At 39.3% G+C, this 27795-nt stretch overlaps 1 protein-coding gene across 1 annotated transcript in view; it reads left to right on the forward strand.

Annotated features, from left to right (window-relative positions):
• cwf19l2 (CWF19 like cell cycle control factor 2) overlaps positions 1–26459 on the forward strand; it is a 28299-nt gene extending 1840 nt beyond the window's left edge. Inside the window, exons 2-19 of the mRNA XM_038307710.1 lie at positions 509–619; positions 1987–2109; positions 2368–2484; positions 2640–2759; positions 2927–3020; positions 5382–5500; positions 5805–6297; positions 6521–6731; positions 8187–8313; positions 8614–8715; positions 16771–16890; positions 17075–17212; positions 22392–22604; positions 23942–24058; positions 24147–24302; positions 24397–24477; positions 24573–24674; positions 26222–26459. Coding sequence (XP_038163638.1) covers positions 509–619; positions 1987–2109; positions 2368–2484; positions 2640–2759; positions 2927–3020; positions 5382–5500; positions 5805–6297; positions 6521–6731; positions 8187–8313; positions 8614–8715; positions 16771–16890; positions 17075–17212; positions 22392–22604; positions 23942–24058; positions 24147–24302; positions 24397–24477; positions 24573–24674; positions 26222–26362 — 2685 coding nt within the window. The 3' untranslated portion in view covers positions 26363–26459. The remainder of the gene's footprint in view (positions 1–508; positions 620–1986; positions 2110–2367; positions 2485–2639; positions 2760–2926; positions 3021–5381; positions 5501–5804; positions 6298–6520; positions 6732–8186; positions 8314–8613; positions 8716–16770; positions 16891–17074; positions 17213–22391; positions 22605–23941; positions 24059–24146; positions 24303–24396; positions 24478–24572; positions 24675–26221) is intronic.
• The last annotated feature ends 1336 nt before the right edge of the window (positions 26460–27795 follow it).

Genomic DNA, 27795 nt, shown 5'->3' on the forward strand with positions numbered 1-27795 from the left:
TAAATCTAAGTCCTGTTGCTGTGTTGGCTTTGCCCGTTTAGAGGGGACAGCGTTGTCATCAATTAAACTGCAGAAAAAAGAAAACGAGGGATCAAGACATAAAAAAAAAAAAGAAGAGCAATGATGGTTTGATAGAAACAGTGAGGAGAGTTTAGCTGTTTTTATGATCTTGATCACAGGTCAAATACATGAAAAATCTGATGATTGCATCAACAGAGATCAGGTTCTCATATCCACTTCTTTGTTCTGAATTCAGTAAGTAGTTTGAGGAATGAGAAGGTTAGTCTGGTAGTTTCTTTAAGTTAATGTGGACTTTGATTATTATTTTATCAAAGAATCGTCTGATTTGTAAAATCCTTTCATACCCGTTGTGTTTCACATTGGGCTGTTCAATTAAAATAAATATTTACTGAAGAATTTGTATTTTTTATGTGTCTTTAAAAAAAAACCCATCATACTCTTCCCTATTTTCTAGTGAATATCTCCCTTTTCTGATGTATTGATTTAGGCAAAACAGCAGCATGAGAGGGAAGAGAGGAGAAAGGAGCTAAAGAGGCAGAGAGGGGAGGACACTTGGATCCTTCCTGAAGTCAACCAGAGGCTGCAGCAGATCGAGGAAGTAAGTTTCCGTTTTAATGAAAATAAGAGAAGAGGTAACAACATTATGGAACATGTATGAACATGAAGATGAGTAGAAATGTAATTTTGTTCAAATAAATAATAAACCAGTGAAGTCCTGCTAAGTGTTTATGATTTCCAGGGCTGTGAGAGCAGGATAGATCTGATTAACCTTAAAGGTTCATGGGCAGAAAACCGCACCCCTAAAGCATCAGGAAGGCAAACCTCTAACCATCCCCAGATATTCTTCATAAGTTAAAGGAATAGTACACCCAAAACATGATTAGCCTTCATTTTCTACTCACCCCCATGCTGAACAACACTCTGGAGTACTTTTTTGATATCTCAAATGCATCTGGAGATCTGGGAGGCTTCTTGCTGTCTGCTGACATTCAAATAATGGAGGTCTATGGTGACCGAGACAGAAAGGTCCATAAAAGTCCACAAAAAACGTGTCAATATTCCTCCATACTGCTCGTCCAATGTATTCCAAGTGTCCTGAGTGGGTAGCATCCAGAATTTACTCGAAACGAAGTCATTTAGAATGTTTTTAGAGCATAAACAGTAGTGCATAGGATTTCCTGAAAGCGCGCACACGCGCGCTCACGACGCTACGGAAGCCGGCAGACCAAACCAGCGCATTCAGCTCGGCAAAGAACTCATGCTCTTCCTCAACACTGAAGTCCTCAGATATTTTTCTTTCGTTTTTTCTTTCTTTGCACAGGTAAACAGCACATTTCTTCTTCTACGCTTGCATTATTGGCAGAGCAGACGCTGAATGCGCACTTTCATCTGGTTTGGTCTGCCGGCTTCCGTAGCGTCGTGAACGCGCGTGTGCGCGCTTTCAGGAAATCCTATACACTACTGTTTATGCTCTAAAAACATTCTAAATGACTTTGTTTCGAGTAAATTCTGGATGCTACCCACTCAGGACACTTGGAATACATTGGACGAGCAGTATGGAGGAATATTGACACGTTTTTTGTTGACTTTTATGGACCTTTCTGTCTCGGTCACCATAGACCTCCATTATTTGAATGTCAGCAGACAGCAAGAAGCCTCCCAGATCTCCAGATGCATTTGAGATATCAAAAAAGTACTCCAGAGTGTTGTTCAGCATGGGGGTGAGTAGAAAATGAAGGCTAATCATGTTTTGGGTGTACTATTCCTTTAAATATGATTCCTATAACTTCCATTACTGTTGATGTGTCTGACCCCATGCTGCAATATCAGCATGGGCAGTACTGACGTCACAAAGGTTGGTTAACTGACAGCATTTGTTGACTGTTATATTTAGCTCTAGTAATGTAAATTACATTGATTATAAAAAAAAGAGAACAAAAAGCACTAAATTTTCACACCCGACAGGAGGGATCCATCAAGAGCAAAAAGAAGAAAGAGAAGAAAAACAAGAAAAAAAAGGAGAACAAGAAGAAAGTCAAAAAGGAGAAGAGAGCAGAAGTAGGAGCTGGCTCCAGTGACAGTTCACAGGTAATTTCTAATTTCTAAAGACCTGCTGGTTTATAACATGGATCTGGAAAAGATTTATTTAGACTCAGATTAAAAAAAGATTAATTAAGATTATTTTAGGTTGAACTTTTCTTCAGAAAAACTCTTTTTAGCAGTCGATAGGGATTTTGACGATGAAAAATATAAATTATTTTTGTCTGTCTTAATGCATTCTATCACCCTCCTCATTGCTGCATCTTTCTGTTTTTTGTTTGTTTTGTTTTTCTGACTTTATTTCAGGACTCAGAGGATGACTGGGTTGAAGCTCAGCCTCAGACTCACTCTGCGAAAGCATGGAAGGTTCCAGATCAGCCCAAGGCTCCCGAGGGCGACCTCAGCCCCACACAGAATGTCCAGGTCTGTTTTATACAAGGTCTAGATGTTAAACTAGATGTGCTCTCACTCTGTCATGGAGTCTGAATTTTTGTTAATTTAAAAGCACTTATGTTTCAATGTTTGTCTGCTGATCACCTTCTTTCCTCATTTTATCTGATTGTGTTTCCATCTCAAAGAGAGATGAATGGATGACTTTTGATTTCCTGGCAATGAAAACTACGTCTACTGCAGAGAGACGGGCGGAGAAGGACCGAATGAAGGAGGAAGAGAGAGCCAAGGCTCAGGCCATTGAACAGGTACAAACTGCTGCTGTAATTATGGTTTGGTTCATTTTCTGGCTGTAAAACGTAAAGCAAAGAGTAAAAGGAAACCACACATAGTCCATTTATGTTGATTTTAATATTGTCTTTAGTTTCTTTATGGATAGAAAATGTTACTGTTCTTCTGGTGTTGATCCTTCCAGGCTGGTTTGCACAAACTGGAGCTAAACCCATACTGGAAAGATGGAGGAACTGGTATACCTCCAGAGGACCCAGCTCAAACTGCACTGAAGAAAGGTAGAAGAACATGAAAAGAGAAATTTACCATGTTCCCTTGGTTGTAGAAACCTAACAGCAGGTTTTATATATTAAGTAGTTTCAGATCAATTTATACTTAAACATATGAAGCAAAAATTGCAATTACTTAATTTAACAACCAAAACTAGAATTTACATGGAATATATTAAGGTTTATTTGATTTTATTCTTTTTGTATTTAACAAATTTCTTTTAATTTTATCTTCCCTATATATATATACGGGTATATATATATATATTAGGGGTGGAACGGTTCACAAACTGCACGGTTCGGTTTGATTCAAGGTTTCGTGGTCACGGTGTTCGGTTCGATTCGGTATATGTTGATTGTTACACCGAAATCCCATAAAAATTTATGAAATTAATGAAAAAATCCCCCAAAAAATAATGGATTGTATTTATTTTAAATGATCCGCGGAAACCCTGGATCATTTCCATATGTTTTGCTGCTTTGAATTTAATCATCTGGCGCATGCTCTCTACCATCTCCAAGGAACTCAGAGGGGAGCGGACGGGAGCCACAGTGGGGGCTGTAGGCTTTGCTTTGAGCAGCCGGTCTGGAGCGCAGGGGTTGCTGACGGAGTATGAGGGATTTCCGGGTTAGCATGACATGTTGCTGTTAGCATAAACAAAACGTGCTGCACTTTTATCCACAACTTTCTTTCCGCCATCATCGTAGGTCACTCTAAATGCAAAGCGGTCCCATACAGCAGACCTATAAAGTGCTGCTGGCGCGTCTTCCCTTCCAACGCCTGTTCTTTCCCACTCGCCATACCCACACAATTCTCCATAACTGCTTTTTTCCCCTGCTACACCCGGCTAAGCTGCTTCGCTTCTTCTTCTTCTTGTTTACTACTGGTGGTTTGCTTTGGTCGCAGTACCGCCACCTTCTGCTTGGGAGTGTAAACGCTTCGCCTATGAGAAAAAGGAGCAGCGCATGAACCGAACGAAACACACGCGAATCGAACCGAGACAGTCGAACCGAACGGTTCGGACGGTTTTCATAAATCGTCCCATCCCTTATATATATATATATATATATATATATATATATAAGTCACCAATTGGAATCAACTAAGCAAATAGGTATGAGCCTCCTATTGGATAATTAGTGCATGGGCAATTATCTTTCAGCTGGCGCAAGCTATTTAACCCCAGCTGGTGCAATGACTTGCTTCTCATTTCCTAAACAACCATGTCGAAAGACACATCCCGTGGTCGTGGAAAAGATGTTAGTCTGTTTGAGAAGAGTCAAATCACTGGCATGCATCAAGCAGAGAAAACATCTTAAGAGATTGCAGAATCTACTAAAATTGGGTTAAAAACTGTCCAACGCATAATTAAAAATTGGAAGGATAGTGGGGACCTATCATCTTCAAGGAAGAAATGTGGCCGGAAAAAAATCCTGAATGATCGTGATCGGCGATCACTTAAAGGTGTGGTGAGATCAAATCGAAGGAAAACAACAGTAGAACTCAGAGCTATGTTTAATACTGAAAGTAAGAGCATTTACACCAGCCCACTATAAAGTAGGACTCCTCTAAATGTGTTTAGCGACATCTTCTCTCTATTTTCCTGGTGTTAAGTATTAAGGTACGCTGCTCTGAATCAAACTAAGGGGCCGGCCGCCTATTAATAATTACCTTCTTTATCAAGGGGGTGTTGTCTCATGCAATGAAGTAACTATCAAAACAAACCCTAATTCGATAGAAATGAAACTGCTGCGTTCTTTTGTGATACTGAGGAGATTAAGAAAACAACAGATTTAAGTATCCAAACAACTACCAGATGACCAGCCCCCTCCCGAAAAACGAAACCGATGTTAAATCTGACATATTTTGTGTCCCTGCAGGATACACTTTATTAAAACAGTCTTTCTCTTTTTCCTAGCCAATTCGCCATCACGAGGAAGTCATAAATGCCATTAGATGTTCTTGCATCACGTTTTACCACAATCCAGAAACCACATGCATTGTCTTCCTATATGTTTGCCTTTGTACAGTTTGGGATTAAACAAATTTGGGTTCATGAGAGAAATTTCAGACACTACGGATTAGGGCATTTCATTTTCAGGATTGTTTTTGGATTGCTCTACAAATAATCTCATTGAATCCATTTGAAGGTTTTTAATTGGTAAAAAATGCAATAAATCATTTCCCGAAAAGGTATCTAGTTAACCTCTTTTTTCACATAAAACGATTTTAGTGGCTTACATGTGGCACCCTGGGACTCTGGGTGCGTCACACACAGGCAAGTATTGAAGGTTTGATTTAGGTTAGACCCTAATAGATGTTTTGATTAGTGTTCCTGTGTAGATATTGAGGCTTTATTTTTATTCCAGCAGGCCCTGTGGTGAATGATGGTGGCCTGAGCTGGCTGAGGAAGAGCTATCAGAGGATGAAGGAGCAAGCAGAGAGGGAGCAGCGCAGCCTCAGTGATATAGTAGCTCAGAGATATGGGGTGAGGATTGCAATGAATGAGTTCATTCACAGGCTAACATTACTCAGAAATGGTTAAGAATTGGTCTCCTGTTAACAGAAACATTTACACATAAGTATTGACCATGACTGATCCTGATAAGTTCTGTGACGAGAAACCTATCCTAGAAATAAGTTTTAAAGCGAGGTGAAAATAAGCCATGATGAGCTACCAGGAATAAAGCTGCATGAACACTAATATCAGATAGTGAGGAAACCTTTCTGATGTCCCTGAAAAAACGTAAAAAAACATCTTTGTTGTGTTTTTTTTTTTTTTTTTAAATCAGTCGATGGAGGAATTTCAGAAGAGGCTTGCTGATGCGGAGAAGGCTGTGTACGGTCGGAGTAGAGGAGACAGAGAGCATTCAGGGAGAGAAGGATGGCGGAAAAAAGAGGAGAATGCCAGCGAGAGATGGAGGAGAACAGAGGATGATAGGCAAGATCGGGATCGGTGGAGAAAACGTGAACGAGACTTGTCACCACTAGATAAAGATAGGTCACAGAGGGGAGAAGAGAGGGAGAGGTACAGGGGAAGAGAGGAGGACAGGAGCCGAGACGGAGACAGGTGGAGACACAGGGAGAGAAGACGGGACAGAGGAGGAGACGACGGAAAAGACGATGAAAAAGAAAGGGATCGTTATGGAGATAAAGGAAAAGACTTCAGCACACAAGCATCATCATCATCATCATCTGGAGATAGTTGGAGTCAGCGTTCCTCCTCTCTTGGCTCATTAAAAGCCCGTTTCCTCAAACCCTCAGATGACGACGAGAGCTCTGAAGGTGGGTTCAGCCATGTGTTCAGGATCCTATAGTCCCTTTTTGTAGGTACCTAATAGAATCCTTTATAAAGCGATCCATTAAGTTGGTTTGAATCATTTTTATAGCCTCTAAAAGGTTTCAAAAGGAAGCAGCAGTGATGCTAGAAATATGTTTTCTGACAAAGAATAAAAATAATCTTTTATTACATTTTAAACGTACGGTGGGTCTTTGTACTGTTCTGCAGCGCCTCAGCGGCCTCCTCCACCTCAGGCCTCCAGCAGCTTCCTAAAACCCGGCTCTGACGACGAGGACCCCTTCCCAAAGAAGAGCAGCACCCAAGCCTGGAAAAAAGGCAGCAGGTCTGCTCATGAAGCCGACGGGGGAGAAAATCCTCAGGAGAGCAAGCTTCAGGCAGAGAAGACCGCAAACATTCCTCACGCGGCTCCATCAGCAAGGTTTGAGGATTTTTGTTTGTTAAATGGTGTGACAGGCAGCAGCTGAAATCAGTGGCAAGTTTATCTTGCAGCATGACTAAAACCTGCAGATAGAGAGCACTGAGAACATCGATTTTTAGGTCTTTCCACTGATAATTAAAAGGATATGTTGTCATTCTAAGTAGGGCTGAAACAATTATTTGGATTAATCAATTATTGAAATAATCGTTAACTAATCTAGTAATTGATTAATCGTTAACTGGAGTTTAGAGACTCTAAACTGTGTCTTTAGCTGACAGAGCAACCCACTTGGAGGAGCAATTATACCAAAATTGAAAAAAATAAAAATATGTAAACATTTTGTATTTAAGATTAAAAAAAAATCTTCAATATGCTCTATCCAGAACTCCTCAGGTGGAAAATATTTAGTTTCACCTGGTTTGTTTTTTGTATAAAGTCTTCTTTAAGAAACCATTTGCTATCTGATTATTAATCGACTGATTAATCGATTTGCTAAATAATCATTAGTTGCTGCCCTAATTCTAAGTGATGATTTGGCAATAATAATCCAATGAGCTTTACAAGAAGGCAAAAAGAACATTTGAATAGCAAAATAGACTTTGGGCTTTGTTTAAAAAGAGTGTTCAGTATTCCTAAAATTTAAAGTTGTAAAAGGATTCATTATGTAAAACGTAAGCTTTTAAGTCACGCTTTGATCACTTCTCAGTGATAAAGTCAGGTTCTTGGATCAAAGGCCGAAAGGAAATTATAACGTTTCAGTTCTGACTTAAAGGTGGAAAAGATTATATCCTTTGAATCTTACAATTGTAGTTGTTGCTCTCAGAGTTCTTTATAAAAGAAAATCATCTATTAGTCTGAGGTCATGTCTTTTGCTGGGAACAAAGCACAACAAATGTCTGAGGGAACACCAACCTGTGAAACCACTCTGCTCCTCACAGACAGCCTCTGTCTCAGATGATTGCAGAGTAGCTCACCGCTTTCTTATAAGAACGAAAAGAAAATGTAAAAGTAAAGATGGCGTCTTAAAAATAAAAGTAACAATGCAGGTTGTCATGGTGTTCTGGTGTGATATGTGGGCCAGATGTCAGGGTATCACTGCTTTGTAAGACATCCCTTGTTTCGCCTCATTAGACTAAGTTGTTTTGGTAAACGGGCAGTCAGAGCCCCCTGCAGCATGAAATGAGCCTATATGGTGGGAGCAGGCGGAAATGATCCTGTGAGAAGTGTAATAGTGTAGAACACTGCTTCCCAGGCAAGGCTCTTATTATCGCTGGAGGGGCCTGACAACTCGAATGGAAAATATCAGATAAATGGTGGGAGGGATCTCAGAAGCAAACAAATAAACTGAGAGATCAAAAAACTTCAGAATAAACTGGAAAATGGTTTCTGAATCGGCGAGAAGATGTGTATTTTACACTACTTCTCTTTTTACTCTTTTTGAATCTCTTTATACAGGAATGAGAGTGAAAGTGAGGAGGAGGAGGAGGAGGAGGAGGAGGAGGAAGAGATTCCACTCCTGTCAGAGGAAGAAATGAACAAGCTGGGGTCAAAGCTGATAAAAGCAGAGATCATGGGCAATACGGTGAGTTGAGTTTTTATTAGTTTGAAGTATTCAGAAAAGCTCTGAAAACAACTTTTCCTCAAAGCAAAGAGAAACTTTATGTACGCATGGAGCTGTAACGATGCCCAAACCTTTATTTTTTAAATCATTCTCCGTTCTTGGTCGCATGGATTGATCTGCATTGATTATTAATGTCATGGTGTGGCCCTGGTCTGGTGTTCAGGGAGCCTTTCCATTGGTCCATGCCACAATGAGCTTTGGGTGACCACAGGAGGACCTACCCACTAACATATCGTTATGTTTGATTGGTTTGTTTTTTAGGCTATGGTTGAGAAACTGAAGTCACAGCTGGAAGCAGCTCAGAAAGCAAAGGAGATTCATGCTGCCAGAAAGAAGGAGCATGAAGCAGCTCAGTCAGCCCAGGTTGGTCAATTTCCATTTTAACTTCTTAGGGCCACCAGCAAAGATCAGGTGGTTCATAAAACTGAGCTGATAATTTTTGATATGGTGTAACCAGGTGGGGAATATTTCCAAAGCTGGTTTTGTTTCATTGTTTACGTGCAAGCTAGCATCTTATTTTTGTTTTTAAAGATTATGTTGCACCTGCATCTCCCCTTCGCTGCCATGTTTCTTGTTTACTTTGCATGAGCTATCTTTTCCGGCCCAATTTCTTTCTCAGTGGTTTCATAGTGATTCTGTTGCAGTGTCACAGCGCCACCAAAGGGCCCGGCGTATGTACTGCAGCATCTCATGTGGTGCTGTTTGCACCAAATTTTTCTAAATTGTTTCTGATAAATACCTTGCTCCTCTTTTTGTAGACGAGGCTTTACACCCCCCTCCTCTGAAGGCAGTGTTGTTTTGAGCAGCCATCTTAGATTTAGTTTTAGTCTTGAGGCTGGTTTACGCTCAGAAAGCAGGTCGTCAGCGTGTGTGTCGCAGTGAATGCAAATTTGCCCCCTCCTTCTGCAGACACTCTGGTGCCCCTCTCCAAAATTGTAGGTGACCACAGACAGGAGGCCTCTGATTGGTCAAATCTACATCGGCTCTACACTATTCGTATCTCCTGTTTGGTACCTTACAGGCTTGTTTTGTTTGTATGACCGCCATTGTGGAAAACGACTCGTGGAGTTGCACCAGCTAGAAGAGTGATGTCCACTTTTTCCACCTGGATCCCTGCTCTTTTTTGCCCTCATGTCCCTCTGTTGTTGCACAAACTTGCCCTTAGCGTTTTTCCCACTTCCTCGCCGCCTCGGCCGTTTCTAGACCCACCGCTAGTTCGTGATTGTCCCTCTTGCATTGTGACCTGCAATAACGGCGCAGACCACGCTTCAAAATTGGGCATAAATCAAAAATATCGGCGTCATACCTGCGACAAGCTCACTGCGACACACTGCTGCGGGAGTATAACCAGCCCTTTAGTCTTCAGGACGAAAACGATTATTAGCTTTAGTCGCATTTTAGTTATTATGATAGTTGATGGTTTTAGTCGACTACAACTTCAAAAGGTTTTAGTCCAGTTTTAGTTAGTTTTATGTCGCAAAAATAAGTTTACCGTTACAATTTCAAATAAAAACTGGATTCTTTACCAGACTGACAGCTTTAGCCTAAATAATACAATTGCTGGGTTTCGAATGTTGACCAGCAGTTCATCATTGCTGTTGGGCAGAAAACTTTGAATTATAGAATTCAAATAATCTTTTTTTTTGTGAATTAATGTCCTATTTTATAAATAAAAAAAGTGTCTCAAAAAAGCTGTGACAATAGCAGTTTTAGTTCAACACATCATATTGGTTAATATAACAGACAGACAAGCTAACAAAATGTACAATAAAGGAATGGTTTTAGACATTCTAGGTTTCCATCCCAAAGCAAACACTTCCCGATATACTAGGAATTATGTATTACACACAGAGCAATAAAATCCTCATTGCTCCAAAACAAACAAACAAAGAACAAAAACAGTCTTCTTTCTTTCTTTCTACTCTGGCAATTTGGCTTTATTTCTTAAATTTACCCCTCGGTTACTGCTGCTCAGGGGTCAACCTTGATTTAAAATCACAGGGTTGTGATATATAAAAAATACTACATAATTGCCTTGTAATGCCATAGCAATCAAGTACTAAATTGAATGAATATGTGAACTAAAATGTTGAAATATTTAAAGGAAAAAGAGAAAATGTTTAAATGATATTTTGAGGAAACATTTTCATATGTGAATAGGTAGAAACAAGAACTGTGAGAAAGAAATATTCAAAGCTCCATATACATTTTCACCTGGGTCTTTATCCAAGAATAAACAGTATGCAATGAAATATTTTGTTTGGATATAAATTATGGGATTCCTTTTGGAATCAATGTCCGTGGCACTGTCTGCGGTTACCTACAATTTTGGAGAGGCGCGCCAGAGTGTCTGTGGAAGTGTGTTGATTTCACTGCGACACACACGCAGACGACCTGGTTTCTGAGCATAAACCAACAGGAGGTGAGTGTAAATTTAGGGATTCCTTTTGGTAGAAATTAAGGACTGCTTAGTATGACCTCTTGTAAGTTGGAAGGAATAAAATCTTGATAGTTACACAAAGGGCTTGGCAGGGGATGATCAGCCACATATAGTTTAAGTATCGAGAGCAGGAAGAGACATACTGCTGAGAGCAAACCATCAGTGTGGAGACTCAGTGCAAAAACACAGATGGAAGATCAGATTATCAGAGTTCAGCCGCTGTACCGGTGTTCTGTCAGACACCTGGACCATTCTGGATTATTTTCACACCGCCGCTGCTGCCATTACCTAGCTGTGCTCATGCAGAACGAGCATGGTTCATCCTTAGTAGTGGGCTTCATGTTCAGACAGCACGGCTGATACTGCTTAGCAGATTACATCACATTAATGCAGTTTAAATGTCTGACCAACCACCCGCTAATTTTTACTTAGTCTTGTCTAATTTACTAAAACTCACACCCATAACTCTCTAAGTTTTTATCAAGAAAGATCCATGTTTAGCTCGTCCGTTATCGTCATGACAAAAAGGAGCAAAACAGAATAATTTTGTCATCGCCATCCTTGACGAAAACAACACTGGTCGGGGGGGTTCATGGTTTAGCTGTGAATTAGAATTCACAATTAGCTAAATTTATTTGCTGCAAAAAAAAAGAAAAGCAATCAGTATATTTCAAAGTGATCAAACAGAAGAAATGATGATCTTTCTCATTTCTTAAATGCATGCTGCTCCTGAGAGCTTTTTACTTCTTGTGCTGATAACGATAGTTTCCAGCAGGGTGCATTTATCAGCTAGCACTCAGCTATGTGGATAAAACGACTCACTTTTAAATACATAGACACACAGGGAGCACATAAGCTTCCCCATCACTCACACTTTTTTTGGATTTATCTCCTGCTACCACTAAAAGTCTAAACGCTAATCCAAAAGCCTTAAAGCTATATTTGTTCTAAACCTCACAGATACAGAGTGCTATAAACCGCTGCATCAGTCACTTTAGCATGCTGTTAAAAACAACCCTGAGACTCAAGCTTTGCTTCAGAGGTAACTAAAGTCTCTGCGCTGATGTCTGTCTGCTCCTAAAAGGGAGTCTGTTTGAAGTGTGTTTGGTGTTCAGCTCTGATGTCTTGCTGTCTAGGTTGAAACTGTTCAAGTTGAGCACTTCAGTAACGACTAATACGAAACAAATGCTCTTTACTTGACACCAGCAATTTAAAAGAATTATGTTATTGTTTTAATGTGATTCTTATAATAGCTGAAAAATTGACATTGCAGTTATTTGGACATCTGGTAATAATAATAATAATGAATTTTATTTATCATGCACTTTACATTTGATTTCAAATCTCAAAGTGCTACAAAACAAGTTTAAAAGACCATAACATTAAAAACAGAGTAAAAAGACAGTCATTAAAATCAATACATTAAAAGGCATACGTAGCCTATTAAAAAAAATCTAAAATCAACAATTGTAGGAATTTCTAAAAAGGAAAGTTTTTAGTCCTTTCTTAAAACAATCCACCGTCTGTGGGGCCCTAAGGTGGTCTGGGAGGGCATTCCACAGACGGTGGATTGTTTTAAGAAAGGACTAAAAACTTTCCTTTTTAGAAATTCCTACAATTGTTGATTTTAGATTTTTTTTAATAGGCTACGTATGCCTTTTAATGTATTGATTTTGTATAAAAAGTCCCACAACGGATTAATTTTTGGCTGCAGCTACGTATTCCCTATCCAGAAAGAAATCAAATTAGGGAATAATGTTCCTAAATAAACCTAAATTAAACTGGACAACTTTCCCTTTCTGAGGTCTGGTAGGATTACCAAAATATTCTAGAATAATGCTTTAAAATGCTTTAAATAATCATGCTTTAAAGAAGTTGTGAGCTTATGGAAGGATATCAAGAAGGTTAGACTCAGTTTGCCTGCAGTCACTTAGGAGACAAACATGAAATATTGGTAGAAAATTGTTGCTTAATTGAATATAACTAGAATTGCATATAGTAAACTTTTCTCTAATGTTTCTGGAATTTTGCAAACGTTATTTTGTTAATCCTATCCTATTTAAAAATAAGTAAAAAACTCATAAAATAACTATATTTGCCCTTAATTTAAGCAGGTAAATAAGATGATCTACCAATGGAAAGAATATTTTTACCCTTGAAATAAGATAGATATTATTCACTCTTGATATAATAATGGAGTTTTTTTCTTGTTATTCTAAATGCAAATCATCTTGTTGCAGTGTTTTTACCTGCGTTGAGGAAAAAATACTTATTTCAGAAAAAATTATTGGATGTAACTTTTTGCAGGCATAAAAATAAAAACATGTAGTCTCATTTAAAAAAATCTTCTAATTGTTTTTGTTTTTACAAAGTCTTCAAATATCAGCGGTTCTACTGTTAACCTTCCTAAAATGACTTTAACACTAATAAAAGTAAATAAGAAATATGATATAAATAAAGAGTAAACAAGGCTGACTGAGGTGCATGTTTATCTTGTCACCGTGCGCATTGACTGTGACATAGAGTGCCCCCTTGAGGTCAGTAGTTTCTATTCAAGCAATCAGGGAGTAAATAGTTTATATGGAGGATGCCTGGAAAAATAAATTTCTGTGTCGCAATTACAAACATACATCTGAATTTTTGCATATCGTAACTGACACTTTAATTGGAACTACATACTTTACTCGGAGGACTCTATGATTTAGTTTTTCATCACCTGGGGGTTTGTTTGGGGTTATAAAGATGATAAATATGCAGAAACCCACAGGCCAATTTTAAACCATGGGGGAGGATCTGTGACGCTTTGAGTGAGTTTCTTTTCTAAAATCTTCAGGAACCTTATTGAAGTGAAACTGAGATCTCGTTCCCCCTAATAGGGGCCTTCCATGGATCTTTTAACGGGATATTAATTCCAAACATGTTGCAAAATCACACAGAAATAGTTAACATAACCCAACATCATCCTTCTTTCATCATAATAAATACTAGATCCAATCTAAATCAAAGATCCCTCCCTTTGTGTTCCCCTTCTTTGTGATAACACTTAGTTCTGCAGGGAAACGAAGAATGTAGATAGTATTGACAGAGTCTCGCTAATAGTGTTGCACATGATTTATCATATATAATATACTAAATGAAGGAGCAAGATAATCAAACTAAAAATGAAGGGGGTAAATCAGTATCAGTATCAGTATATTTTCTAAAACTTCCTATGCATATTTTTCAGGGATGCCAGTGATGGTGGTAAAGGATTCCTTAATAGTTTTCCTCATTCAAGCAAAAGAGCCATGGGAAAAAAAAACATTTCTGCTAAAGGTGTCATAATCGTTAGGCTTCGGTGCAGCTTTCAGCTCGGTGAATTTATTCACTCCAACCTGAAGGACGGTGATTTGTGATCATTTAAAAAAACTGAAGCATTTTGGCTCATCTTCAGTGCTCAGTGGCTTATGTCTGCTCTCCTTTTTATATTTATGCTTTTTTCCTGAAATGTTATCCTTGAAAGGTCTGACTTGAGAACAGAAATGTTTTTTTGTCCTTTTTTTTTTTATGAAGCTACAGCTATTATTTATTTTTATGAGTCAACCTCCCATACTTTGCTCCTCTTACATCCCATTTTTTGCATCCATCTGTTGGCTTCATGCCCTCTATATCTGACAAACTGCTCTTAGAAAAAGCAGTTTTTTCTTCTGCTGTTCAGTTTCTGTCAAAGGGAAAATGTTTGTGTGACCCAGAAAGTCTGTAAATGTGTTTCTTTTGCAGATCAGACATATATCACTTGACACTTTTCCTTGACGATTTATTTAAAACAAACAGCAAGTTACCTTTTTTGAACTAAGGAGGAAAGATGGACATGCATTTTGCTTTAAAATGTAGATTTACATTTTTTTTTTAGTTTCCAGTGGTTCTATGGCAAATAGAAGATTTACAGATTTTTTTTAAATCAAAATTGGGTTTAGACATTATGTTTTTCTGATATATGACTATTGACATGCGAGAAATTCTGAATATGTTTATTAAGAATGATTTATTAAACTTTTTTGTAAGGATAAGTTATTTTGTCAGAAAGTCAGTTAAATTCAATGCAGTTTATTTATATAGTGCCAATTTACGACACAAATCATCTCAAGGTACTTTACAGAGACAATTCAACCAGATCATACAGGCAGATTGGTTCAAAGTTTTCTATCCAAGTAAAAGCATCTGATTGCATCGACTCTTTAGCAGTCCTTCCCACCGAGCATTCATGTAGCGCCGATGCAGAAGATAACTCCCTTTTAACTGGAAGAACCCTTCAGCAGATCCAGGCTCAGTTTAAGCGGCCCTCTGCCAAAGCCAACTGGGGGTTCAAAGAGACAGAAGAAGACATACAGAAAAAAAAATAGAAGCACTGATCTTAAATGCTTTCAAAAGATAATGCAAAAGGTAGTGGTGAGCTAGCTCCACAACTGGCTCTGTCTGGGAAAGTTAAGCAAATGAGCTGAGCCAGTTTTTTTCTCGTAGAGATTAAAAGTAGCACGTATAGTTGGTCACAGCTGAGGGCAGTAAAAAAAATCCCAAAAAACAGGCCCAACTCTATCATCTATAATCAAAGGTGTTGATCGCAGCAGCCCAGCTTATATTTCTCATTGTTGTCTTCTTTGCTCTTGGTGAAGCTACTATAACAAATAAAACCAGGATGAGCATAAAGTTAGGGGTTGAACTAACAAATAATACAGAATGTGAGATTAGAGATAAGTTTTTTGCAAAATTATGAAAAGTAGTCCCCTTGTCCTCCAGCAGTTTAAGCCTATAGCAGCACAACTTTAGAAATGGCTCAGAAATATTATTGCCCTTTTATATAGTTAAAGGAATAGTACACCCAAAACATGATTAGCCTTCCTTTTCTACTCACCCCCATGCTGAACAACACCCTGGAGTACTTTTTTGATATCTCAAATGCATCTGGAGATCTGGGAGGCTTCTTGCTGTCTGCTGACATTCAAATAATGGAGGTCTATGGTGACCGAGACAGAAAGGTCCATAAAAGTCCACAAAAAACGTGTCAATATTCCTCCATACTGCTCGTCCAATGTATTCCAAGTGTCCTGAGTGGGTAGCATCCAGAATTTACTCGAAACTAAGTCCTTTAGAATGTTTTTAGAGCATAAACAGTAGTGTATAGGATTTCCTGAAAGCGCGCACATGCGCGCTCACGACGCTACGGAAGCCGGCTGACCAAACCAGCGCATTCAGCTCGGCAAAGAACTCATGCTCTTCCTCAACACTGAAGTCCTCAGACATTTTTCTTTCGTTGTTTCTTTCTTTGCACAGGTAAACAGCACATTTCTTCTTCTACGCTTGCATTATTGGCAGAGCAGACGCTGAATGCGCACTTTCATCTGGTTTGTCTGCCGGCTTCCATAGCGTCGTGAACACGCATGTGCGCGCTTTCAGGAAATCCTATACACTACTGTTTATGCTCTAAAAACATTCTAAATGACTTAGTTTCGAGTAAATTCTGGATGCTACCCACTCAGGACACTTGGAATACATTGGACGAGCAGTATGGAGGAATATTGACACGTTTTTTGTGGACTTTTATGGACCTTTCTGTCTCGGTCACCATAGACCTCCATTATTTGAATGTCAGCAGACAGCAAGAAGCCTCCCAGATCTCCAGATGCATTTGAGATATCAAAAAAGTACTCCAGAGTGTTGTTCAGCATGGGGGTGAGTAGAAAATGAAGGCTAATCATGTTTTGGGTGTACTATTCCTTTAAGGTGTGTGCAGAATGAGCAATGTTTCTATCTGACATGTTGGCATGAAAACCTACCGGATCCTAAGAATTTGGTTGAAGCTCCGTTTTCAAGCCAAATTTTTAAGTCCGGTGCCTTTTGTGTTCTTTTAAAATACTTAAAGTTTTTATATATGCACTGATGTGTTATTGTTTGTTCACAAAGATGTATAACGTGATATTTTTTTATTTGTCTTTCTCTAGGTCACTCATCAAGATAAGGAAGTTCTGCTGTTTAGAACGGATGAGATGGGTCGTGCCTGGCCTGTGAAGGGTCCCTCTGGACCGCAGGAGCCCCATGGAGGACGGCGGAAGAAGAAACCGGTAAAGATGATGCATGATGAGATAAGAGGAGTGAGGAAATGTGGCATTGTGATCTGAATATAAACAGCCAGGAGAAATGCAGATTAGAGACTGAAGTTTTACTCAGAGAAGACTTTCTTTCTTCGTTTGTTTATGTTTGATGAAAGACAGACATTTTCTTCTCTTTGCATATCTTCCGTTTCAGGTCGAGACCCATGTTGATGGGGAACGTGTTCGCTACTTCCAGGATGACGACAGTATTGGACTGCAGGAGATGGTGAGGAGGGAGAAGATGAGCTCTGCACAAGATCAGAATGCCCTGTATTCCCGTATGGCAGCCAAGGTAAGAATGGATCATAGATAAACAGGACTTTGGTTTTGGACTTGATGATATAGCACATTTTTACACAGTTTGATTGGTTAATTACAACCACTAAACATTAATTAATCAGAAACAAGAGTTCAGTCTTTTCTTACTTGTAAACAGTCTATGACATTCTCTCCTATTGGGCAGTTAAAACCTATAATTAAAAGATTATTGTGGAGTAGCACAAAAAGAGCCAATAGAGTATACACAACTATTATTTTTGTTCGTGCAGAGGGAAAAATAAGTATCATAGAAATGTTCAGATGCCTGAAGCTATCTGTGTGTATCAAGCATGCTGCTTTGAAAATGCTTTTTTTCCTGAGGGGTCCCTGTAGCTTCCTTTACACGTCTTAAGTTCAGTTTGAGGTTAACTGTTTGTAGGATGTAGAGAGAGACCTAAATGCTTCCTGCTTTCACAGAAAAATATTAGACAGGCTGCTGCTTATTAACAGCTGTTTAGTATTCAACATCTGACTAGTCCTTTTGACACTCTGCTGCTTAGAAGCATCTCCTAAGATGACAGGAACAATTTGAGAGAAGAAATAACTGCTGCCCCCTAACCTTAGACTGGTTTAAGGGCCATTTCCAACCACTTGAAATCCATCGTTTTTTTTAAAAGTCAGAAAAGTCATTTTTTGAAGTGAAAAGCTTAAAAGATTCAAGATATATCCCAGCAAATTCCTCATCCCCCTACAGGTCTCATTTAGAATGGTCGATATTTACATAAACAATATGTTGTGCCCTTTCAGTCGCTTCCATTTTCAGGGTTTGCCATAGTAAGCCATTATGATTTGCTCGTCAGATAAGCAACGTTTTTACCCAGATTCCCCCTCACACACAACTACGGTAGATTTGAGCCCAGTTTCCCCTTGGGGCACTCAGAGATGTAAACCACTACACCAGGGGGCACTATATCTAAACCAATAAGGGGTAACAAAGCTTTCCTCTACATCACTGATTTTTGTTAACTTTGGTTATAATGGTCCCCAAGAGGACTATGAACCCAAACGCAGCACAAAGCAACTGAAGTCAAAAGGAATCAGTTTTTAACAATGCTCCTGTCAACTTTCACAGCTGAGCTGGGTTGAAACGATGATGCAGGACCCTGACAGGACTGTACAGAATGCCCGAAAGCCACACTGACAAAACAATAAAAAAGTTCCTAAATGATGGAAGGATAATAAAGTTATCGAAAAAGTTTAAGACTACTTCAAGTATTTGCAACTGAAGGTTACCTAGTTATACAGAATTTTAGGGTGTACTTTTCCTTTCTCCAACCAGGAGCGTATGCAGCTCAGCTCAGGTACCATGTATTTGTGTGTTGATGCGCGGTTTGCCAAGGTTAGCTCTGTCATACTGGCCATGCAAGGGTATACATCCAGCTTTTACTTGTTTCGCTGTTTGATTCCCTCTTACATCCTGCAGCAGATGTAGACTGGTAGGTCGCAGTGCATCTGAGAGTCAGTCAGTGATTTGGCAGATTACACCTCTTTACAAGCCAAGTCCCTTTCTGTTTTTTCACTAAAGTTACCACAGAATTAGGAACCTAACTTGATCTCTGTCCAAGTTTTCTCTCATTCTGACTCCTCTTCCACTCATTCACATGTGAAGCATTAACACGCTCTCCCTTCTCTGTTCCACCACACATGCGTGTGTATCATTGAGCAGCCGTTCTGCACCTACAAAGACTGACGCTAAAAATACATTTACTGTTACCATGGCAGTGCTTCTATAAATACTGTTAGTGATCACTACTATAGATTGATGAGTTCAGGGAGAGGGGAGAAAAGGAATCTTTAGCAGTGCTGGACAACGATTTCTCCAGGCTTCATCTCTGTTATTAACCATGTAACCCCTTTATCCCTTTGTTGAAATGATTCTGTTTAATCAGTCACTGTTTTTTCAAAAACACGAAGGTATTATCTCCGAATAAAGCAGGATGTTCTAAAAATCTATTCTGTGCTACTTAGTTAGTTCCTGTAGGTAACATTTCTGAGGGAGAAAGAATGCAGGTTTTCTGAAACTCCCTTAAGATTTGCTTAGTTGATTAAATAAACGGGTTTCACTTTTGCACCAGTTTTGATTTTGTGACTTGTCTACATTTCTTTTTGCTGTTTGATCAAGGAAAAATTACTACTATGCATTTTTATTAGTGCTGTCAAAATTATCGCGTTATTAACGCGTTAACACGAGGCCATTTTAACGGCGATAATTTTTTTAACGTGAGATTAACGCTATGTGGTTTTATGGTACAATTTTTCCAAGTACATCCCGCTGCAGCCTGCGGGAAGGCGGGGCTATTTTCCCCCAGTCTATGCATTTCTCATAGGCTTCTAGAGCGGAGCTCCTCAAGGGAAAAAGACGCTCATACACTGGGTGACGCTAGTGCCTTTTCTTTAAGCCCCACCACCAACAAACAAGTTGAGTGTCTGGTAACTAGTAGATACCTGAAATACGCTGAGAAAACTGATTACTGAGGTGAAATGGAATCTCGTAGCAGCCCTCTTGCCGTCTGTGTACGCAACAGGTCAGTATCGCGTGTGTGTGTGTGTGGGTGGGTGTGTCTGTGTGTGGGTGAGTGGGTGTGTGTGTGTTCTCATTTTTGTTAAGAGGCTGAAAAGTAACTTTCTAGAGAGCATAGACTACCTTCATCTAGTGATGTCGGTCTATTGATTTTGATGTATTGATTGAAAATTGTTCATTATTACCTTGGTTAATTAACATCTAATGTTAACTCTACTAAATTTTATAGCGGTAGGGTAAAATGCTTGTCTTTGTTCAAAAGACTGTATTAACTGTAAAGACTGTCTTTTACATCAGCCTGTTTTCAGGGCCTTTTTTTTGGCTACATATTTGTTATTTTTTGCTACATGCCTCCCCATCTTCTTGCCATATGTTTCTATGGCATAAATCAGTGTCTGTGACCTGTTTTCATTTTAAAAAAAGAACATTGGCACAAACCTAGCCTGTATGTATTTTTTTGTATGTCATCGAGAGTATTTAAATGATTTTCAATCAGGAAAAAAATGTGCGATTAAAATGCGATTAATCGCGAGTTAACTCAGGCATTGATGCGATTAATCGCGATTAAAAAATTTAATCGATTGACAGCACTAATTTTTATTTAATAATTCTCAGCTATCCTAAAGCATTTTTCTTTGCTCTAAAGTGTTTCTTCTAATTCCTTTTAAGTTAATAAAGATTTTAACCAGTGTTCAAGACCTTTCAATGAAACATTTAGACTGCTTCTCTCTGCAGACTGCATTTTAAACACCTCACTGAAAATGGGTGAAAACTAGTAACTTAGTAAAAAAAAAAAAAAAAACAGATTTTGGAGTTTCACTTTTGCTAGCCACAAAAACTAAAATTTCAGTTGAGCAAAGGGACAGTTTCTCGGTGCATTTCTACATTTTGCATTTGAGGGAGAGCCGTATTTTTTGAAACAAACTTAGAGAAACTTTCATAATCGATATGACAAGGTTCTCTTTGTGTGAATTCATTCCTACTCTCAGCCTTTAGGCATTACATTGATATTTTCCCCTAACTGGAGCAACCACTTCCTCCCTCTCTCTACTACATTATTGCAGTCTTTGTTACTTGTTACTTTATTGTTCCATTTTTCTTTCCTTCAGTCCTCCCTTCTTCCCTTACAATTGTTCTCGTATTCTTACATCGTTCAGCACAATTGTAGCTGGATTGGTTGTAATAGTGCATCCCCTGTGCTCTATGGGGGAAGGCTGTAGTTACATGGAGAGAGATGGAAGACCAAACAAAGAAGAAGCAAGGGGAAAATAACAGCAGCAAAGGAGAGGTGGCTCGCTTTGGTCTCAGATTAGAGGGAAAAGAAAATGTGGATGATTTTTTTGGTCTGTTGAACCTCCAGGTTCTCTGTTGTGACGTTGGCGTTTTTCAGTAATAAATGTTCCTGAATCCATTTTTGTTTATTGGGATGGATAACTAATTTTCCATCTCTCTCTCCCTGATGATTATTTTTGATCAAACGAACTGCATGGAGATGCTTTTGTTCGTTTGTTTACCTACTATTAGATTGTTAATGGACTAGCTTTTTTTTTATTAGTATATGTAGTCTGCAAATATATTTAGATATTTAAAGTTTAAAAATTATAACAGAAAATTTGGTCGTTCGTTTGTCACTTCATTGTTCCTGTGTTCGCTTTTCCCTTTGTTTGTTTCTTCGTTCGTTCCTTTGTTCGTTTCTTCAATAGTTCCTTTGTCCGTTCCTTCGTTGGTTCCTTCATTAGTTCCTTTGTCCGTTCCTTCGTTGGTTCCTCCATTAGTTCCTTTGTTCGTTCCTTCGTTGGTTCCTCTTTTTCATTTGTTTGATCCCTCATAAGTTCCTTCCTTCGTTTCCTCTTTCGGTTCTTCGTTTGTTCCTTCGTCCGTTCCTTCATTCGTTCCTTTGTTTGTTTCTTTGTTGGTTCCTTCCTTCCTTCCTTCCTTCCTTCCTTCCTTCCTTCCTTCCTTCCTTCCTTCCTTCCTTCCTTCCTTCCTTCCTTCCTTCCTTCCTTCCTTCCTTCCTTCCTTCCTTCCTTCCTTCCTTCCTTCCTTCCTTCCTTCCAAATCAAACGATTTTAGTAAAAGGTAAGCTGGGCTTTATACAATTGCAGAACTCAAACTGCTGAGGACAGACTGAAAGCGCATTTCCCTAAAAAAAACCAAACAGCTCCACGGTCATTTATAACCAAATCCTCTGTGTTTTTGTGTAGTTATGTTCAGTATGTCACTAATACACACAGCCTCAGTTCCCTCCTACGCTGTCACTGAACTAATCCAGTTTTTAACTCTTTTTCTCACACACTCACTCCTACACAGAGAATCACACACTCCTCTCTATACACATTCACACACTCAGATTTGAACCTGTTGCCTTAATGATGAGAGTCAACTGTTACACTGCATCCTGCTTTTTAACCATAGCATTATGAGCGATTTTAAAACGGCTCTCATCTAGTTTTATGTTTTTTTCTGTAAAGTGACTTTCGCTTCAGCTCTCATTTTTCTATGGCAGCAAATAAATAAACATGAACTGTTTTTTTATAACCTCTAAAAATAATTTTGCTAAAACATGAGAAAAATACAGTTGATTATCACTGTGGTAGCTCATTCTTTTTTTATGTCGTTTTTCTCTGTCCAGATGATGGGAAAGACGGACGGTGACAACTATACACTGGATGACATGTTTGTGTCGAGTGCAGCACAGCGGGAGGGCGAGGGCAGGGAGGAGGAGAGGATGAGGAGCAGAGCTGTTGGAGAGAGCAGGAGGCTGGCTGCCTCCATGGATAAATGCCCTCACTGTTTCAGCAGCCAGGATCTGAAGAAGCATCTCATCATAGCTATAGGGAGCAAGGTAGGACATGCTTCAGCTTTTTTAGTACCGAGGAAGGTTTATTAACTGCTTATTAAGCGGCGATACAAACATATTTGTGGCCCTTAGGTTTGAGTTCCTGCATTTTATTATAGTAACCTTTTAGTTGATGTCAGTCAGTGGATTTGTTGGTAGAGGATTGTCACGCAAATAGAAAAAAAGCTGCTTGCCAAGTAATTTGTTCTGCAGGATAGCAGAGTAATTTTTGCTGATGCAAACATAGATCCTGAATCTTGTCAGATCTTAGCTTATAAACACCAGAGAACCACCCAAGGGACCTATGTCAGTTCCGAGGAGCTACTTAGGGCTCAACTCCGGTTGGATAATCTCTTCTTTGGGGATGATGCAACAAAAAAAGGCATGTAGAGGACAGACCAAACATTTGGAAATATGAGAGCAAGTGGGAACTTTTTGGCTTTTATTCACAACATTATTTGTGTCAGACTAACCCTGCAAATTTAGTGTGAACACAACAGACCTAGAATGAAACATGGGGATGGCAGCATCATGCTGTGGAGATACTAATATTTAACAGGGATAGGAAAGCTGTTTAGAGTCTATGGGAAAATGGATGGAGCTAAACGCAGAGTAGAGGATTGACTCTGAGCATACTGCCACAAATGCAGGGCATAAGGGTGAGTTACAAAGGCCCACCTGAAAATAAATCATTTTTAAACTTTTGCTTTAAAAAAACTAATATTTATTATAATTAGGGATCTGGCATTGTCATGACTTTTCCTCTTTTAGGTTTAAATTCTCTATTATAAAAATATCTGACCATCTGTGCGCCTTAAGAGCTGTTAGATTCAAGTTTCAGTTTATACCACAATTAACATAACAGTTTATAAAGCTGTATATGAATAAAACATAAGAGGAAAACACAGAGAAAAGTACATTGCAGTGACAAAGGATGATGAAAATAATATAATTAAACTCCTAATTAAAGGGGGAGAGAGCAGCTGTCCATCATAAAGCTGCTGATGTCTGTTCTCCCTTGGTGAGGTCACAGCCCCGGCTAAGCCAATAGAAAAAAAAACGGATGCAGTAATCCCATTTTAATCCAAGGAAGGTACCAGATTTAGACAAATTGGCAGGATTTCAACAAATGTGCCTTAAATTGTCAAAACAATGCCTTGGAAATGCAGACGGCTTTATAACACATTTGTTTTTTTTACAGCTAACCAACAAAAACAGTTGATTTATGGGTAAACAGTCCAAATAAATGTCTTTAATTAGATATAAGGCTTAAAGCTGTATATTTATTGCTTGGTTTCAGTGTGTTTGTGTCATTTTCCTGTGTTTTCCTTTTTTTTATGCAGGCATACCTGAGCCTGCCTGCAGGAGTGTCACTGACTGAAGGCCACTGTCTTATCTGTCCTCTTCAACATCACTCTTCTGCTACTGGATTAGATGAGGACGTGTGGTCAGAAATACAGGTTATGCGTCTATGACTACCAGAGTCTATGACTACCCAAAGTTTCTTTCACTGCATGATCCTAAAGATCTAAGTCTATCTTTCTGCAGCTGTTCCGGCGTACGTTGGTGCGAATGTTTGAGTCCCAGGAGCTTGACTGTGTGTTTATGGAAACATACATGAACCCTCGCAGAAAACAACACATGGTCCTAGAGTGCATCCCTCTGCCAAGGGAGCTGGGTGACATGGCACCCATCTACTTCAAGGTTTGTGTAAACCTCATAAATTTTAATTCATTTGGGCAAATCTTTGCTCTTCGAATGGTTTATAGGTATAATATTTTTTCTTCTTCTTTTTCAGAAAGCCATTCTGGAGTGTGATGAAGAGTGGGCCATGAACAAGAGGCTTGTTGACCTCTCTTCAAAAGACATCCGGAGAGCTGTACATATTTTTCCTTCTTGTATCCATCTGCTTTTCTGATAACTTCTGACCATGTTTTTCAGCTTGAACTTTTTTGTTTTGTTTTGTCCTGCTAGGTCCCTCGGGGTTTGCCGTACTTTGCTGTAGATTTTGGATTGCAGGGAGGATTTGCCCATGTGATTGAAAATGAACAGAAGTTTCCTCATTACTTTGGCAAGGTTGGTTGTTGTATTATACCGTTAAACATAATTTTAATAATTGTTGTCATTATTCAGCTCAGAATGCACACGATACAGCAACAATTTCTAAAAGCACTCATTGAAAATATAAAACACTTAGAATATTGAAATATGTATGTAGAAATACAGAATGTAATGTTTTCAGGTATAGTCAAACTGTAGAATAAATCAGAGTTTGCCTTAAATTATTACAGTCTGGCTTGGCATTGCAGCTGGAGGGGCGGCTTTGCACCGGAGCAGCAGAGCTTTACATTTTATGGGGTAGAAACAGTATAATCTGAGACGGTCTGGTTGACAGTTGGCGATTCTCCTGATCGTCCCTATGGTGTGTAAGCAGTTATGTGGACAAGGGCAATATGGCAGTGAATGCCGCAGGGCGTAACTTTAACATTATCCTCTCTGGGAGCAGGTTTTAAATGTAGTCGATCTGTTGGCTGCTTCTCCTTAAAAGGACGTCTAACTAACAAAGAAGTTTATTGTATTTAAATAAAACCTAGCTTTGTGTGGATGCAGAGGTGAGTCCAGTCTGCACAGTGTATTCAGTTCTGCAGATTGGTCTCACCCGGTTCAGTAGCTGGGCAGAACAAATGCATGACATAGAGATGACTTGATGGCTCCATATCTCCCACCTCTGCCTTGATATGGCCTAAAACTGACCGGACCAATTACAGAGTGGTAGGCAGGGGTTTACACTTGTGCCTTAACATAATCCAGAAGTCCTTTTTAGTGACCATAACAATAAAGATTGATACCAAGTTCTTGAATTTGAACCTTTGTATATTGCCCCATTTATCCCTCTAAAACCGATCTGTGCCGAGTTCGGACTGAGCTTGGATCAGTTAACCGTGCCGAGCTTGGTTCTTACAACCATTTACACATCACGCTAGCACAGTTCCTCGACTCTTATTGGCGGTCCATGATACTACAGCTCTCAAGGCGGGCATTGCGCAAACAAAAACGGTTGCGCCCATAACAATAATGAACTTATGTGCCTGGATAGCGTCCTCCGCCAAAACTTCAATGAGGGCGTCGACATCATCCCAGGTTGCACCACGCTCTTTTGATGCCATTTAATGTTAATAGGCTGTGAAGAAGTTAGTGTTGTGAACAAGTGCAGAGATCTGTGAAGTGCAAAGCCGGACACTGCGGAAAACCCATGAAATGAGTCAACTGACTTTAAATAGGAGATGACTTGGTCTGCTCATTTGCTCTTTATCAGAGAAAAGAGCCACAACTGAACCGTGCCGAGCTATATTGATGAACTAGTACAAGATTTAATATGGTTTGGTTGTGTCCGGGTCAATTGAATTTTAGTTATCTCGGTTACCATGCTCGGGCCGTTCTCAGCACAGTTTCAAAAGTATAGCATAAATGGGGATTAAGAATAGATTTCTCTGATTCCATATTTCTGGGATTTGGATTAGTTTGTCTTCAGATTTGCATTATATGAATAAAACACATTGAATTGAGTTGCATTAAAAGTCATGAGCAAGAAGTGAAAGGATTTATCCCTCTCTCCATCACAGGAAGTCGTTGGGGGCATGATGGACTTGGAGCCACGGCGCTGGAGAAAGCCCATTAGAGAGAACTTTGATGATCAGAGGAAAAAAGTTCTTCAATTTGCACAGTGGTGGAAACCATACGACTGTACAAAGGCTGAGGGCTAACTAAACCACTCCTAAATAGTTTTACCCAGATGTTAGGAATGTACTGCATAATTAAAGATTGTGTCATTTTTCTTTTAATAAAAATACATCAAATGGCTTTGATTGTTGGGTTTCATTAGTCTGAGATATAAACTTAAGCTGGTCTCTTCATATCATAAACCTTTATTACAATCTGCTGTTATCGACTCTCCATCTGATGAGTTTAATATCTTGCCTTCTGACCGTATGGCACTCTACATCTGTCACTTATTTTTTTGAGCTTTAAGTGTCATCCCTGAAACTTCTACAAGAGAATAGACAATTATTTTTCTCTCTCCTCACACCTTTTATCCCAAGCAATCTGAAATACTGACCTTACATTCAACCTCATCTTTATTTCAATTTCAGCAAAGCTATTGGGTTTTTGATCATTTCACTTTTCAAGAAGCTCATCTTGTTTTTGGCTTAAATCTTGACACCATTTGACACAGGGAAGTGGCTGTCTGCCGGTTAGTCGTGTTAATAATATCCACAAAGACCCAGATGCATTTTAATATTGTCACATTTTTTCATGTAGAACCTGTGCCTATTCTCCTATATTTGGCATTTAAAACTAATGTAAACCTCTCAAGATAAATCTGTCCTCTTTTATGTGACAAAAGTAAAAGGATTTTTAGCATAGCAGTAATCATTCATGGCTCCTTTTGCCTGAATCTCTTCATTGACACAACATGGTGTAATCTGCATGTCTGGGATATCAAATCATAGGGTTTCTTCAGTGTTTAGGTTAGGGGACTTTGCTGGTCATCCAGGTGTGAAATATTAAAACATCTCAATAAAAGGTCTTCCATATGGAGAGTTATGACATGCTCTAAAATCCACTTATAGATAACTAAACACTGGACCAACCTAAGAACAGGTCTCACTGTACTGCTCCATCCTTCAAGGCCTGCCCAAAGTCAATGCAAATCAGCTGTGCTGAAGCAGGGAAACCTCTAAAACCCAGTGGAAAGTCGTCTTTAAGAGCTGACCTTAGGCAGGCCTCCAGACTCTTTAGCCCCATTTACACTACCCTTGAAAAACCGATCCAGGCCGAGACCGGTCCGAGCTTGGATCGGTAACCAGGCCAAGCTCAGTTTTGACGACCGTTCACACGTCACACTTATCTCGGTTATCTCGACTCCTTGACTCCTCGCCTCCTAGTGACGATGTGAGGTATTACTGCTAGGATTGAAGGAGGGACTCAAGCAGCTGGTGGCGGTAATGCACCAAACGCTGTTTGTCAACCGCCGTAAAACCCAAGAAGAAGAAGACGAAGGAGGAGGGAATCAAGCAAATCAAAATGGCGGCGCCCGTCACATTCAGAAAGTTATGCTTGATTATTATTGCTGTACTTCCGTGTTTGCGGTGGGTCAGGCGAAGACGGCAACCTTGCGCGGATGTACTTGAGAAAG

Source organism: Cyprinodon tularosa, unplaced genomic scaffold (assembly GCF_016077235.1).
Source record: "Cyprinodon tularosa strain WSP-4 unplaced genomic scaffold, ASM1607723v1 ctg619, whole genome shotgun sequence".
NCBI lineage: Eukaryota > Metazoa > Chordata > Actinopteri > Cyprinodontiformes > Cyprinodontidae > Cyprinodon > Cyprinodon tularosa.